Below are 15,745 nucleotides of genomic sequence, written 5' to 3'. Positions count from 1 at the left end.
CTGGACAGCGAAGGACCAACTACTAGACATACCATCAGATAACTTGAGCTCAGCGCCATCGACGGGGACTTCGATAAACATTTTTGTCCGGGGAGTGGGGGTAGGACATATCCATACCAAACATTTGATGATAGCGAAACTCAAGGAAACGAGAGAAACCTGAAGTCTGAAAGTGGAGCAGGGAGGAAGTTGAGCCCACCATTGGAAGAAGTTTTAAGACCAAATGTGATAAACCAAATGAGTATTCGGAGAACATCTTGATCACGAACAGCGATTTCATTTTGTCAGACAAGACCAGTGCGATCTGCATAACAGTAGGTATGAGCTTCAACACCAGATTTGAGGGAGATTTCAAAAGAGAGTATCAAAAAGTTGAGTTTCTGTTCAGTTTCACAGGTGCCATGCCTATACTTGTGCTTTTTGGTGACGAGGGTCAGTGAAAGGAATGTGGTGGGTGGATCTTGATTATCTGGTACTTGCCTTGAAGCGAATAAGGGACTTTCTGGTAGAAAGGGGAGTAAAGGAACTCTCGATACCAGTTTACACCGAAAAAATGCAGAATTCCCGAGAGCTGTATGCTATCCAGCACGTGGTCTTCGCGGAAACGGAGATAGGAACACATCTACACAAGAAATATTATCTGAGCCTTGCTTGAGTCTCGAGTGGATACAAGGGTCTTGAGTTGGGTCTTGAGCCTTGAGTGGACACAAGGGTCTTGAGTTAAGGGGTACGGTATACTGCATAAGATCGGGTTTTTATTAAAGCTCATGACATTGAAATTAATTTATATTGATCCAAATTACACGGTGCTTATTTTGATCCAAATTAGATTGATCCAAATTTCATTAAGTATAAAACCATAAACAGATCTGCATGATGTTAAATTTAATTAAACACTTGAAATGGTGAATGCGAATATAATGATTCGCTCACTGGGGCAAGTAATGGACTGACCAATGAAAAAATTATTTTATCAAGACTGTTCAAGAAAAAGTTTAGAAGCTTGGGAGGGGGATTACATCAGTGGTAAAAAAATGGACAGGCTTAAAACTTCATTTTATTTTCAGATTGATATTGATTAAAAATCAAGAAGAACCACACTAAGGCGAATACGTTCAAAAAGCGAGGGTAGCAGTGAGGATCTAGTAACTACGCTGTGCTTCGGTAGTTTCTTGAGTTTTATTCTGATACGGTATTTTTTGAGTTATAATCTGATACGGTATTTCTTGAGAAATAAGTAATCTCCAATAGTGGCGGATCGTTTCTGGAAGTCGATGCCGGCGGCACTGAAAAAGCCCACACTTGATGAGTTGTACCGGCGTCTGAGTTGTACCGGCGGAGAAGGCAGGGAGTCAGCGATGGAAACGTTGGTGGGATGTACATCGAATGGAATATCAAACCAGGATCGGACAAATTGGCAGTCGTGGAGCAACGATGGAGACTTGAGAGAATTTGGTTTGGCAAGATAATCCTGGCTTCAGTAACACCACTGAAAATGGTGCTGGCGAGTTTCCTCTCCCGACCAGGCCAGCCACAGGGACCGGGGCGCAGTCTAGGAGCAATTCTGCATCACTGATACAAGCTCAGCAGACAGAGGCATTTCCGGATGTCGGCAGATTGAGAATAGAGCTGGAGAAGGCCAAGAAAGAACACGACCAAGTTACTCTTAATAGGGACTAAGCTACTCCGAAGAGGAAAGGGTATTGAAAGGGACATGGTGAAAGCCGAGTTGGAACAAACCCAAAAGGTCCAGGAGACCACAGCAAACCGCGACCAGCTGAAGTCGGAGCTTGAGCGATTGCAGAGAAGACAGCAAGAGATGGGGAGAGGTAAAGAACGGAAGACAAGGACACCGATTGAACCCCTGTTGGCCAGATCAAGACCAGAGTCGAAGATGGAAATGGATGAAGCCCCCAGGGCGAGCGGTCGCTTTAATCTTGATAAGGTAGCTCAAGAACAGATAAGCGAGGACCTAGAGACAAGGACTTCTCCGGATCTCACTCCTTCCTTAAGAGATCTGGAATTGAGCGGGGTCAGACCACTGATAGTGGATGTGGCGCTACCTAACCTCACGCCCAGTTCGACTGGAGGTAGCCAAGCCAGAACAGGAACTTCGCGTCTCAAGGAGCTACAGGAGAGATTGCAGTCGAGAACTCCTGAAAGTCGCGCATCAGAGGGAAAACCACACACCTGGAGAAAGCAACCGGCGAGGAGTATCTGATTTCAAAATACAAAAAGATTACTGAAGGAAGATACCACCGACACCGTAAGGAATATTGAACAATTGCCCAAAGGAGGGTGGCCTTAAATAATGCAGTTTGGGCGGAATACTTCACGAAACCCATGATACCTGAAGGCGCGTTTCACTTGATAACAGCGTTCTGACGAGGATCCAAAAACACTGGCTGGTGAAAGATCCGAAATGCTGGCTTCACTAGAGATGCTGGAGGTGAGGAAAATACTTACGATCACCATGATGATGGGAACTAATGATGTTTCTTGAGGTGAGTCAAGAAAGATGATGAGGTTGCCAGAGAAAGTAAGCTGCCTGTTGCAGGAGGTGAGGATCTATTAAGATCCCACGATACTCACGATCTTCACGATACCGTACAGCTTGATGCAAGATGAAATTGGAATGAATTTGAATGAGAGGTTGCGTCAGATCAATGCGGTGACACGAGAGATCCAGATGAACAGTATCCTACCTTTGAAGTTGCTTGATGTTGCTCACATGATTGAGGTATCCTTGCCGGATGGCTGTTCCTCTGACGGCATCCACTTCGATCGTCCTAAAGGTGTGCAATGCTTGAATTAAGTCTTCCAGAATCACGTCAACAGTCTAGAGTCGGATTTGCTAGAGACTGGCCAATTCGTTTTCGGTCCACCTCCGATACCTCCTTTCTACCCAGTCAGGCTAATGGAAGATAAATTAGGGAAAGGATCGATTCTAGAGATAGTTCGGCGAGCAGCAGGAGCACACAGCCGGGCTCCACATGCCTGGAAAAGGACGCGACGGAGTCCTCTACAGAACTCTGTAGCATCGTCGGTAGTGATGGGGGAGAAAGGCAACGAGAGTAAATCTCTGGAAGAAGGTACGGGAGAAGCTAGCAAGGCCAGATTTCTAGAGAGAATGAGCAACCTGGAAACGGAAGAATTGGCCTGCAGGCAAGAGTTAGTGGAGATTCAGGAGCTCCTGAGCCTTTCGCATGAGGACCTAAGCAGTCACTATTGAGTGGACTGGCTGAAGGCGCATAGGGCGCAGTTTTCTCAAGAAAGAACCTTGGAGACGGCGGACTTGACAGGCATCCCGAGGAGATCGATCTTTGGCGCTGTCAAATATCGACCCCTGAAGGAGCTGGGGAGTCCATGTTTGATCCCTGAGCCACCGAAAGACCGCACGGGCATAGTTAGGATCAGAGTAGCAATACCGGCTCAATAATTGCGGACGGTGGAGATTCTTGAGCCCAAGAGCGCGGGACTTCCTGATGCCGCTCATGCAAACCCGAGGTACGGAGAAGAATATGGCGCGTCTCAGTTGGCTACGGCACTGGTTGTCTATGTTTGTTCGGACCCAGGAGCTGCTAGAGTGGTGATCGTAACGGGATTGGACTTCGCGGGAACGTCACAGAAGCTGTTCTGGCCTGAGGTTCTTGCGTACCTGTTTCCAGAGGCTGAGCTTATCCAAATTTTGACGCTGGTTGTAGCGATGAAATCAGAAATGCCTTGTGAACCTGAGTTGTTACTGTTTGCAGGGATGAACGATCACCTGCATGCAGCAGGACTATTGGAGCCTTTGAGGAATGGAAAACAAACACCAAAGAAAATCTGGGAGGCGGTAAAGACGTTGTTTGCCGCGATGAACGAGATACATGAGTTGATGGCGGCCCGACTAGGATCGAAGACGAAAGTGGTGTTCACTTCGTCACCTGCATACTCGATTATGTTACCCGCTCTTCGAGATTGCGGAAGGCAGCTGACTGGGCATGCTGATGGCTGCTCCGAATCAAGAGCTGGAGCCAGATAACTTGAGACTTCTGAAATCGGAGGTGGCAGCGGCCTGGGCGGACGTGTCTCACGCCCTGAGAGGTTTCTATGAGCTGGCGGACATCTTGATTGTGTTGGAGAAAGTGCTGTGTTTGGAGGCTTCTAATCTGGCTAGACAAGTCATGTTTAATTCGGAGATCACGGACACCCCATCAAGTGATCAGCCACTTAACCGCAAGTTTGTGGTTCTGGAGCATGGAGCTCACAATTATAGGCTCTACTAGTAGCTCGACTGCCAATTTGTCCGATCCTGGTTTGATATTCCATTCGATGTACATCCCACCAACGTTTCCATCGCTGACTCCCTGCCTTCTCCGCGGGTACAACTCAGACGCCGGTACAACTCATCAAGTGTGGGCTTTTTCAGTGCCGCCGGCATCGACTTCCAGAAACGATCCGCCACTATTGGAGATTACTTATTTCTCAAGAAATACCGTATCAGATTATAACTCAAAAAATACCGTATCAGAATAAAACTCAAGAAACTACCGAAGCACAGCGTAGTTACTAGATCCTCACTGCTACCCTCGCTTTTTGAACGTATTCGCCTTAGTGTGGTTCTTCTTGATTTTTAATCAATTTCAATCTGAAAATAAAATGAAGTTTTAAGCCTGTCCATTTTTTTACCACCGATGTAATCCCCCTCCCAAGCTTCTAAACTTTTTCTTGAACAGTCTTGATAAAATAATTTTTTCATTGGTCAGTCCATTACTTGCCCCAGTGAGCGAATCATTATATTCGCATTCACCATTTCAAGTGTTTAATTAAATTTAACATCATGCAGATCTGTGTATGGTTTTATACTTAATGAAATTTGGATCAATCTAATTTGGATCAAAATAAGCACCGTGTAATTTGGATCAATATAAATTAATTTCAATGTCATGAGCTTTAATAAAAACCCGATCTTATGCAGTATATTGTACCCCTTAACTCAAGACCCTTGTGTCCACTCAAGGCTCAAGACCCAACTCAAGACCCTTGTATCCACTCGAGACTCAAGCAAGGCTCAGATAATATTTCTTGTGTAGATGTGTTCCTATCTCCGTTTCCGCGAAGACCACGTGCTGGATAGCATACAGCTCTCGGGAATTCTGCATTTTTTCGGTGTAAACTGGTATCGAGAGTTCCTTTACTCCCCTTTCTACCAGAAAGTCCCTTATTCGCTTCAAGGCAAGTACCAGATAATCAAGATCCACCCACCACATTCCTTTCACTGACCCTCGTCACCAAAAAGCACAAGTATAGGCATGGCACCTGTGAAACTGAACAGAAACTCAACTTTTTGATACTCTCTTTTGAAATCTCCCTCAAATCTGGTGTTGAAGCTCATACCTACTGTTATGCAGATCGCACTGGTCTTGTCTGACAAAATGAAATCGCTGTTCGTGATCAAGATGTTCTCCGAATACTCATTTGGTTTATCACATTTGGTCTTAAAACTTCTTCCAATGGTGGGCTCAACTTCCTCCCTGCTCCACTTTCAGACTTCAGGTTTCTCTCGTTTCCTTGAGTTTCGCTATCATCAAATGTTTGGTATGGATATGTCCTACCCCCACTCCCCGGACAAAAATGTTTATCGAAGTCCCCGTCGATGGCGCTGAGCTCAAGTTATCTGATGGTATGTCTAGTAGTTGTTCCTTCGCTGTCCAGCCAAACAATGGGTTTCTTTCCTTCACATGTTTGGCTGCAAACACGTCGACTTGTTGCTTGCTTTGTTCCCCCTTTTCGTCCGTTGGCAGGCCATATTTCTACTCTAGAATCCTCAAGTTCTTAGGCTCCTTATTTTCTGTTTTTCTCTGTTCTAGATCCATCTCTCGTTCTGGCATACAGTGCTTCTCCTGCCAGAAGTGTTCATTATCGTCAATTATCTGCCACTCCTTGTCATTGACTAAGTCACTCATGCTCGCCAAGTCTGCCCGTACCTCAACCGGCTTTATCTTGTCAATCAAGAAGTCATCGACACATCTATTGTATCTCATGCTGGTCCTTTTGCGCCCACCTCTTCTCGTCTCCATGTCATGGCCTTGTCTGGTTCTATCCACTGTGGCACCTCGTTCTGCTCAGGCTCATCCCAATCTTCTTCTGCAAAAGAGCCTTAGTCCGAGTGGACTTCTATCTTTTCATTGTCACCCCTGCTCATGATCTCGTTGCCATCATACTTCTCTCCGGTGCCCTTCTCGTTTACCCCACATGCCGGTTCCATTATCAGGTACTCTAGCACTTCCATGTTTTGAGGCACACACCAATCTTCCGGTGACGTGACATGAGGCTTCATGTTTTCATAGTGCGCGGCGCGTCTTGTGCTCAACCTTGCAGGTGTACCTCCGTTATCATGAATGCTCCTTTCCATTTCTCCAATAACTTCTTTGTTCCCTTCGGAGGGATGCCGTTCTGAAATACCCAGACATACTGTCCCACAGTATACGGTTTTTCTTGTAGTTTTCTCAGCGTACTTTTTGCGTTGTCTCATCTGTGCTTGAATAGTGTTCCTTCTACACAGTTCATCCAACTCTTGTTGTCTTTTGATTGCTTCCCCTCACGTAGCCTTGGGGTGAAGTCTTTTGCTCTTTGCATTCCGGGTAGAAAACTTCAAGGGCCTCGACTTTTCTCTGCCTGTCAGCATCATGAACGAACTGATCCCCGTCGTCGAGTAATGCGTGATGTTGTATGATCCCACTACTTGCGGCAAGTACTTATCCCAATCCGTCATTTAGCTCGAGCAGTATACACCAGTATCCTATTTGGCCTTTTTACCAGTCTGTGGGTGGTAAGTCGTTAAAAGTGGTTGGGCGATGTGAGATCTTTTCATCAATTCTTTCGTTAGGTCCCCTACGAAGGCCTTCTCGTTGTCTGACTGAAAGGTCGTGGGACAACCGTATCTTGAGAACCAGTGTGTGATTAAGTGGTCGCACGTTTCTTCAGCAGAGACCGTTTGACACGGTACTGCTTCCGCAAGTTTCGTGAAGTGGTCTATCATTACCAGTATCTGATTATATCCTGTTTCTGTCATGCAGACTGTTTGGTGGTCTATCTGCACGACTTCATTGAACTCTGAGCGTTGCACCAACTTAAGTGGGAATTTCATTTTCCTCGTGCCTTTCACTTGCAGACATGACAAACACGCATTGACCCTTCTCTCACAAGCTTTCCTCATTCCAGGCCTGTTTGAACTGCATGACAGCTCCCTGAAGCGTTTCCTTGATACTGCTATCATTTCGAGTTCTTCTCCTCCATTTGCATCGTCACAGTTTAAGTTGAATGTTCCAGACGAGGGGTCCTTTTGCATTTCTCTATTCTGATTCGTCCTCTTTGCTTCTGCTAGTATCATGCACTCGTCCGCCTCTTCTGACTCCCCGGACAAATTTTCTCCTGCACACACTTCTTCATTCAACAACCGCTCCCCGGACACGTGATCTGCTCCGAGCTCTTCAGCCTCTTCTTTGAATGGTTTTTTACCTCCTCAGTGTTGTTTAATATTCAACTAGCGAGAAACTGCTGGTCGAAATCTCGGTCTGGAAAAAATCTTCCAACATTTTTCCAATTCAAGCGATGCAGCGAGTCGTCAAAACAATCACTATACCTTATCATATAATTACCAATCCCGACTTGTTTCTTACCTGACCAAAGCTAACTCTCAAATATTAGTCCAATCACCAAAAAAAGGAATCAAAGCAACAATTAACATCTACAGGTCAATATCGCTACTTAACCTCGCATCTAAATTTTTGAAAAATTTTCTTCTTTGATCTAAATGCCCATTTTGAACCAATTTTCATAACAAATTGAGTTTCGTGCAAGAAAGTAAGATATCAATTTTTTTTCATCGCTGCACTGTTAACTCAGCTAGAAGTTTAAAACAAGAGGTAAATTCATTTGAGAACGGTTTATTGGTTGAAAAGCTAGAAACATTTGATATCATGCAAAATGATTAAGCTCTTCATATTTATCCTAGGATAAATTCTTATTTATCCTAGTCTTTTCTCGGTTTTTACAAAGTAAATTATCATTCTGTGCTACACCTATATTTGTTAGCGCCGTAATATGGTGTTGATGTTTTTCAGTGGATGGTGTTGGTGTTAGCTCCGTAATATAGCGATGATGTTTTTGGTATGGTGATAATCAATGAGGGTTTTTTCAGGGCTTTCATTTATAAAAGCCATTTTTGAAAGGATTTAAACAAAAGGAACTCTAGGTTCCTGATAGCAAGTGTAAAAAATTGTTATTTTAAAGGCGATGATTGATCATCAAAAGGAAGCTTTTTAGAGAAGTTCTGGATGCCAAATAACCCCGGTAAAGAGTAAAAGGAATAAAAGTATATTAAAATTTACAGTTTATATTAGAAAGCTAACAATCTTAACTAGAAACCTCCCCTAATTTTGATTAGCTATGAAGAGTTTTAGAAAACTACTCGGCTCAAAGTCAACTCCGATTTTGGTATTTTGCTTCGCAAAACAATTGTTAATCAAATTTTGTCTTTAGCTAACTAGATTTCGGGTTGTTTTGAAATTAAATGATTGCATGGCTAAGATTTCTGGTTTCGCCATGAGTAGTGGTAGCTCAGACTTTTAGGCAAACAATATAGACGTTTTGGCTGTTTTCGGTATCCGTACACCCTCTGATAAGCCTTGTTTTTCTTCTTCGTTGAAACGAAAACTTTCATTCATTTTATCGACGAAAAAAGCTGCAACTTGTGTCAAGTCGCTGTAGAAGTGTCTAGTTATTTCTTTTGTGGCTGTAGAAGTTTTTTGTGCTAGGTCTGTTTTTTTCTCAACTTTCCTCAACGTCCGTTTCATTAACTATGGAGCCAAACATACAGTGAAATCGATATAACAAGTATCAGTTTGAAACGTCCGTTTCAATTTCAATTTTTATATTTCAATTGTTCTTTACATGCAGAAAATTGTTTTTGGCCCCAAACGGGACAAGGCCTACGCTATTTTGATAAACGAAATAAATGTTCTAATAAATATTTTGTTCCATGGGTAGAAAAACGGAGTGTCAAGTAAATAATAACTTTACCAATTGTAGAGTACAACATGTACTACAATAAGAGAACACAATTAATTTGAAAACTTCATTTCTGATTTTAAAAAGGATAATTGTAAAAGCAGCACAGAAACTTCCCACCACACTAATTCGAGAGAAAAAATTCAAATTAAAAAAACTTTTTTGACTTTCTGGTCAAGTTTTTTTTAAAAAGGCACTCAAAATAGATGATAACGCAAAACAGCCTTTTAATCCTCATCACGATTATCACTTTAATATATCCCACTTGACCCTATACAAGCTTTCTGCAGACAAAATTGAGGAAAAAACATACCTAGCACAAAAAAACTTTCCCACTACGTGAAAGGATCGGAACAGAAAAATTATGTTTTGAAATGACAAAAAATGGCTTAACTTATGTTTATTTTCAAACAAAGCAATTCCATTATATCAGGCTTATTTTATGGTACTTTTCTTTATCTTTCTGAAATCAGCTCCTGTGTCAGAACAATATCCAACAATATCAAAACGAATTACATATTTTCTCTGAATAGGAAATTTTGAAAAGTGTGGAGAGGAGATTGATAGGTAGCAGTGAATGGCTATCTAAAACGCAGCCAACTGAAAGTACGAAAAGAGTTATGAACGCAAGTAAACGGAAAAAAACACTGACTTCGTTGAAAAAAGCTGAAATTTTTGAATTTCGAAGAAAATAGACGCCCCTTCAGCTCTTTGAATTTTTAGAACAATTTATGATGAGCGCATTTTTGAAAAATTAACTCAACTTGAGAAAACTCGATCAATAGGTAAAGTTTTTAGTCCGCTGGAAATCTAAAAATTAAATTCCACTTTCGAAACTAGAAATCGTTCACGTTTTTAGCGCCATTTCCACAATCGTATTTGGAGAGTGCTATTTACGTCACTTTCAGCAGATGAATTTCAATTGAGCTCAAAACGTGCAAATTTACCAAAGTGCATTCACAAATGCATTAATATGTATGAATGCACATCTGTAGTTCTTAGAGAATTTCAAGACCTATACTACGTTCATTACTCTTATAAAAAAGCTTCTAAGGACTGCCTTAATTTGGAAAATTTACAATTCGTAAACATCCAGGTACCCTTTTTACACCAAGTATGCAACTTTCTTGCTTATCATCAAAATTCACTATCCTTCAAAGCTTGTTATCAATAAAGCCAGGATAAAATTTGGTTCATCACCCAGGCGTGGTAACAAAATGCTTCAATCTTTGGGGAAAAAAACGAAGAATTTGACGGGAAATTTGGCAATCAAATTTTCGAAAATCGACTAACAACATGCCAATTTTTATAAATAAACAATTAGCGAGTGGCAACTGACTCGTCAAAACTTGGGTAAATTCACGTAGTAACGAAAACAAAATTTTTCTCTAGGAAAACTTTGATCTATGACTTTCTGGTCAAGTTTTTTTAGAAAGGCGCCCAAAATAGATGAAAAACGCAAAACAACCTTTCAATCCTCATCACGATTATCATGGCTTGAACATATCACACTCGACCTTCTACAAGCTTTCATCAAAATTCGCTATCCTTCAAAGCTTGTCATCAATAAAACCAGGGAAAAATTAGGTTCATCACCCAGGCGTGGTAACAAAATGCTTCAATCTTTGGGGAAAAAAAAAACGAAACATTTGACGGGAAATTCGCCAATCAAATTTTCGAAAATCGACTAACAACATGCTAATTTTCATCAATTAAATACTTAGCAAGCGGCAACTGAGCCGTCAAAACTTGGGTAAATTCACGTAAAAGCGAAAACAAAATTGTTCTCGTGGAAAACTTTGACCTATGAGTTCGATTCAAAGAAATTTTTAACCATTTTTGGCTATCTGGGGAGGAGCATAATATTCATGTTTCCAAAAAAAGGTCACTAAGCGGATAAAATATAAGCCGATGTCCTTGGGCCGAATAGTTTTCAAGCAAAAAAAAATGGGAAATATATGAAGTCACGGTCAGTTATATTACAAATTGCAGGAGTATATCAAAATACAAAAGCAGCTACTTAGAAAAACGCGTGTAGCAGAAAAAAAAACTTTTCTTAACTGTGGCAACTAAGCCGAAAAAACATACGCAGACAAACAGGCCCCAAGGTGCTGTTTAAAACTCCCAACTAAGTGAGCTGGATACTCCAGGAATTTTGAACTAACTGTGAACCAAGTGATTCAATTGATTCCGTTTAATAAGGTGTTAACCCGAAAAAAGTAAACATCGTAATTTGTAACGATTGCTAATCGCAAGCGTAATAACAGACAATAACAAATTAACCTAATTCTACACAGGCGAAGCAGTACCTCACACATGCAAAAAAACGGTAGAGCTCTGAATTTCAAGAAATTTTTTGGCTGACATTTTTGATTTTACGAAACTAGATCTCTGCCTTATTTCTTTAATTTCACCTAAAATTTCAGTTAAAATGCCTTGTTGAAACCTAAAATATCTTTTAAAAAGAGCATTGGAAGTATAACAGAACCAAACGCTATAGTCTGGTACGCTCTATTTCTTTTTGGGCCGCGTGTTTGAACGACAAAGTCATTATTCGCCTAAATAAGTTGAGATTGAAAGTTGACCTTTGGCTCTACGAAGCTACTTTAAAACGCCGTTAAAAAAAGCTGAACTCGCGTATGACAAAACTGAAATTAAATATTGCACAAGGTTACTATCATATCACAATGAATCAGAAACATACACTTTAACATTGATCGATTTTTGAACTAAGTATTGTATAAACGCGAAAAGCATCAAGCGAAACCTTTTACATTAGTTTGTTCATCATGAGAATAATTCCCACATATAGACAAATCAGTTCATTTTGTGCCAGTTGATCCAAAACCTCCTTCACCTCTCTTAGTTTCGTCAACCGAATCTACTTTTTCAATTGAGGGGTACCAAATTCGTTCACACACTAATTGAGCAATTCGCATGCCTTTCGTGACCAGGAAATCCTCATCGGACAAATTGAACATCACAACTTTGATCTCACCTCGATAGTCTTCGTCAACTACTCCAGCGCCAACATCCAGTGCATGCTTCACGGCCAGACCGGACCTAGGTGCAATACGTCCATAGCAATTTTCTGGTAACATGATTTTGATCCCAGTTGAGACCAACTGCTTTCCTCTTTTTGGTATGGTTACATCAACGGCGCTGAACAAATCGTATCCGGCTGACTTTTCAGAACCCCTCACTGGCATTTGAGCATCTTGGTTCATCAACTCAACCCGGAGTATTGGATTAAACTGAGTAGATTGCGTATCCGTAGATGCCTGAGTCATATCTTGACCATTTGGAACAGTGGTAAGAGGCTCCCGGGTACTTTCAAGGTTTCGCTTCTTGGCAGGTGATTCAACAGCAGCTTGCAATTCAGCGACAGTGGTTGACATTATGGCCTGAAAAAAAACGACCAAAACTTTTATTAATCACCAACTACCATGACTGGAATTAGTGACAAATCCAAGGTACAATTGGAAAAAAACACGACTGATTTTTCTCCGAACAGATTAACTCTGTGAACCTCCTTCTTACTCAAATATTTTAGTTACGCAAACTCATAACTAATCTATTTTGAAAATACTTTCTACTTTAATTATACGAAAGCTTATGGATCTCATGGAGTTAAGGTGTCTTGACATTTTGTTTTCCTCAGTCATAGAGAGCGCAAATCAGAATTTCACTGTGAACTCGAAAATAATGACTGAAAAATTTAAAAATAAAACTGAACAAGACTGCTCGTATATCAAGAAAAAGCACTGATTGTTCTGATTGCCTCTTAGAGCTGAAAAGAATCAATATATTAGGAGGGAAAAAATTTTCTTTTAGTTTTGTTTTTCTTTAACCCCTTACATGCTGTGTAAATACAAAAGATGTATTTAGCGTCTTTCAATTTTGCGGCTTTCAATTTGTTCATGCATGCTTTGAACTCACTTTGACGCAGCACATTTTTTAATGATTCCGTATTTTGTTTCAAGGCTAATTATTCTACAAAAAAATTTGGTCACGACCACTTGAAAAATGGGGAGGAACTTAGTATTCGGGTGTTTCAGTTTTTTCTATTTTTTGTTTTCCAAGCAAAATAGGCTACCACAAATAATCATCTGAGAGAGCTGAGTGATATCTCATACTAAAGCCCATACAGTCGTGATTCGAATGACGTTAAAAATTTCAAAAAAAAATCCCATCGTCGAGAAAAACCGGTTTGAAATTTTGTTTTTCGTCCTAATTCGAGCGACCAAAGCGAGCGAGCAGGCTTACAATAGCTTACTTTGATAACTTAAAAGCTTACAATAGCTTAATTTAAAACGTATTAACTTATTTTTACTCCAGTAACGTTGGTTTCTTTGAGTATTTAAGCGCTATTTTGGAATCAAAAACTTCAAAAATCAAAAAAAAACTTGAAACAATTTTTTCTTTGATTTTTTATTGTTTTTCTATTAAAAAATTCTTTTTTCACGTAGGTTACTTCACTAAGACTGTCGAATATGCCTTATCTCTATTTTTTTTTCGTTCAGCTCTTTTTTTATCACTTCACGCCGAAAAAAAGGACACCAATTTGACAAAAATTTATTGTTGTATTTTTTAAGACTGTGGTGGTAACATTCCGTGCTACTTGCACAGTAACCGGCTATCTTTGTATCTTTTTGCCGGCATTATGTTCTACGAGGATGTCAAAGTATCTGCGGCCAGTTTCATTTATTATCTGGGACAAGATGGCATTGGACAGGTTGTCATGTTGGGCAAGTTGCAACAGGACAAGTTGGGCAAGTTGCAACAGGACAAGTTGGGACAAGGTGACTTGGGGCAAAGTGACATGTAACGGTATCAACAAGCCAAATTACTGTCTTCATTTCAATTTGAAATGATATAATTGGCCGCTTACGCTTTAACAGGACGAATTATATCGCGCCTTAATTATCCCAGTGCTCAAAATAATCATAAAGAGTTTGGTCTTTTAGCTAAATAGTCGAAACTTGACTTTTAACAAAAAAAACCAGCCGAAGTGTAAATTTGAAAAACCTAGTTACAAAAGTTACCATATAGTAGAGCATTAAAGCGTTTAATCTAAATAGCTCGTTGCTGTGCGAGTTGTAAGGAATGTTGCTAACTCACCTCTCTTTGCGAAAAAAACCTTTGTCAGTTATTTAAAGCGGTGATGCATAATTATGAAAACTTCAATTAATTCTAAAGCTGTTTTTGTACATATGAACATATTTACATACACACGCGTAGAAAAATATTTTCTGCACGCTCAGAAGCTATTTCAAACTTTTCCTAGTCCAAGTTTTTGAGAAGCTTAATCGTCATCTACGCTCATAGAAGCTGCAAACAATTTTGCTTCTTCTAGTCTAGTCCTACTGCTATTCCTAGCAGAACCAATTCTTGAAGTACCAGGCTGACTGCCTCTTAACTCAGGGGGCAGATGATTTGCCTCAGAGATTCTCGGAGGGTGCAAAGGCAAGGTATCCATCAGTCCTCGAATGGAATCGAATGTCCGAAGAATGTTCCGCTCATTTTCGTCCAAATTAATCGACAAACTGTTGATCTCGTTTTCCAATTGACGAACGGTAATCGCAGTTGAGGCACTAGCCGCCCTCTTGGCATACATTGCCGATTGCTCGTCTTTCGCGGCAAGGTAAGTCCCGTCGACCATTTCCATCTTTGGCAACACCTGCTTCAGTGCTTTTCTGTCTTCATTTGTGAAGTCGACAACACACGGGTTACCTTCAATATAGATTTCTCTGACAGATGGACAGAATTTAAGGTATTCAAAATGCTTCCAGTCTGCAATATTGTTTTTTCTCACGTCCAAGTAGTCTAAATTCGGAAATTGTTTTCGAATGTAATTTAAGTTGGTGAGTAAATTCGTACCCATGTGAAGCTCTGCTAGCTTTTTCAGATCTCCAAGCGGTTTCAATGAGGAAATTTTGTTATTGGTCAGCTTCAAAACTTGCAAATTTACCAGGCATGAAATGCCAGAAGCATCTTCGATTTGGTTGAAAGACAGATCTAACTCTACCAGAGTAACATTGCCACTGCAGTCAACTTTCCTCAGACGATTCCCAATGGCTGAAAGGTCATTCAAAACAGAGGCAAACTTGAGCGCAGAAAGACTTTCAAGAAAGTTGTAACTGATATCCAAACTTTCTAAGTTGCGACAGTAGTTGAAATCTCGTGGCTCAATATGTGTCAAATGATTACTGTCAAGTCGTAGCGACTTGAGCTTTTTCTGGGATGCAAAACCGTCACTAATCGAATTGATTTTATTATGTTGCAAAGATATTGTTTCCAAATTGGTCAGATCAACAAGTCCTGAAACTGACGAAATCATGTTTCCGTACAGCTTCAGATCTTTCAGCGCCGAGTTTGTAAGGTTCTCTATTTTTGTGATGGCGTTACAGGAAAGATCTAGCGCCTTCAAATTGAAAAATTTCTCCATGTGTACAATTTTTGTGATCCCACAAGCGTGTAAATTGACTGACTCAACTGCCTTTGTATCTGACTCTCCTGCCTTTTCCAAAATCTCTTCTACCGTTATGTTGGAAACTATCGCCTTAAAATTACTTGTCTTCACTTTTCCGGCCTTCGATATGTGCTCTTGTTTACTGTCGCCTTTTGCCTTGTGTTTGAGCTTGACTGTGTCTGATATATTGGGGACATTTTGGTTCGGAATTGCAGGAAC

At 40.7% G+C, this 15,745-nt stretch overlaps 1 protein-coding gene across 1 annotated transcript; it reads right to left on the bottom strand.

Moving 5' to 3' along the window:
* Positions 1 to 14,226: 14,226 nt before the first annotated feature.
* Positions 14,227 to 15,739, bottom strand: LOC134844291 (protein phosphatase 1 regulatory subunit 7-like). Its single transcript, XM_063860904.1, has one exon. It carries the CDS (start codon positions 15,500 to 15,502, stop codon positions 14,360 to 14,362), a length of 1,143 nt encoding a protein of 380 aa, XP_063716974.1. The 5' UTR covers positions 15,503 to 15,739; the 3' UTR covers positions 14,227 to 14,359.
* Between the last annotated feature and the right edge of the window lie 6 nt (positions 15,740 to 15,745).

This window comes from Symsagittifera roscoffensis, chromosome 4 (assembly GCF_963678635.1).
Source record: "Symsagittifera roscoffensis chromosome 4, txSymRosc1.1, whole genome shotgun sequence".
Taxonomy (NCBI): Eukaryota; Metazoa; Xenacoelomorpha; order Acoela; family Convolutidae; genus Symsagittifera; species Symsagittifera roscoffensis.
Note: the sequence above shows the minus strand (reverse complement) of the source record. Positions and strands in the feature narration are given on the sequence as shown.

What these genes read in the sequence shown, in the direction of transcription:
- LOC134844291 (XM_063860904.1), bottom strand. Translation starts at nt 15,502, where the DNA reads ATGGAGAAATTTTTCAATTTGAAGGCGCTAGATCTTTCCTGTAACGCC.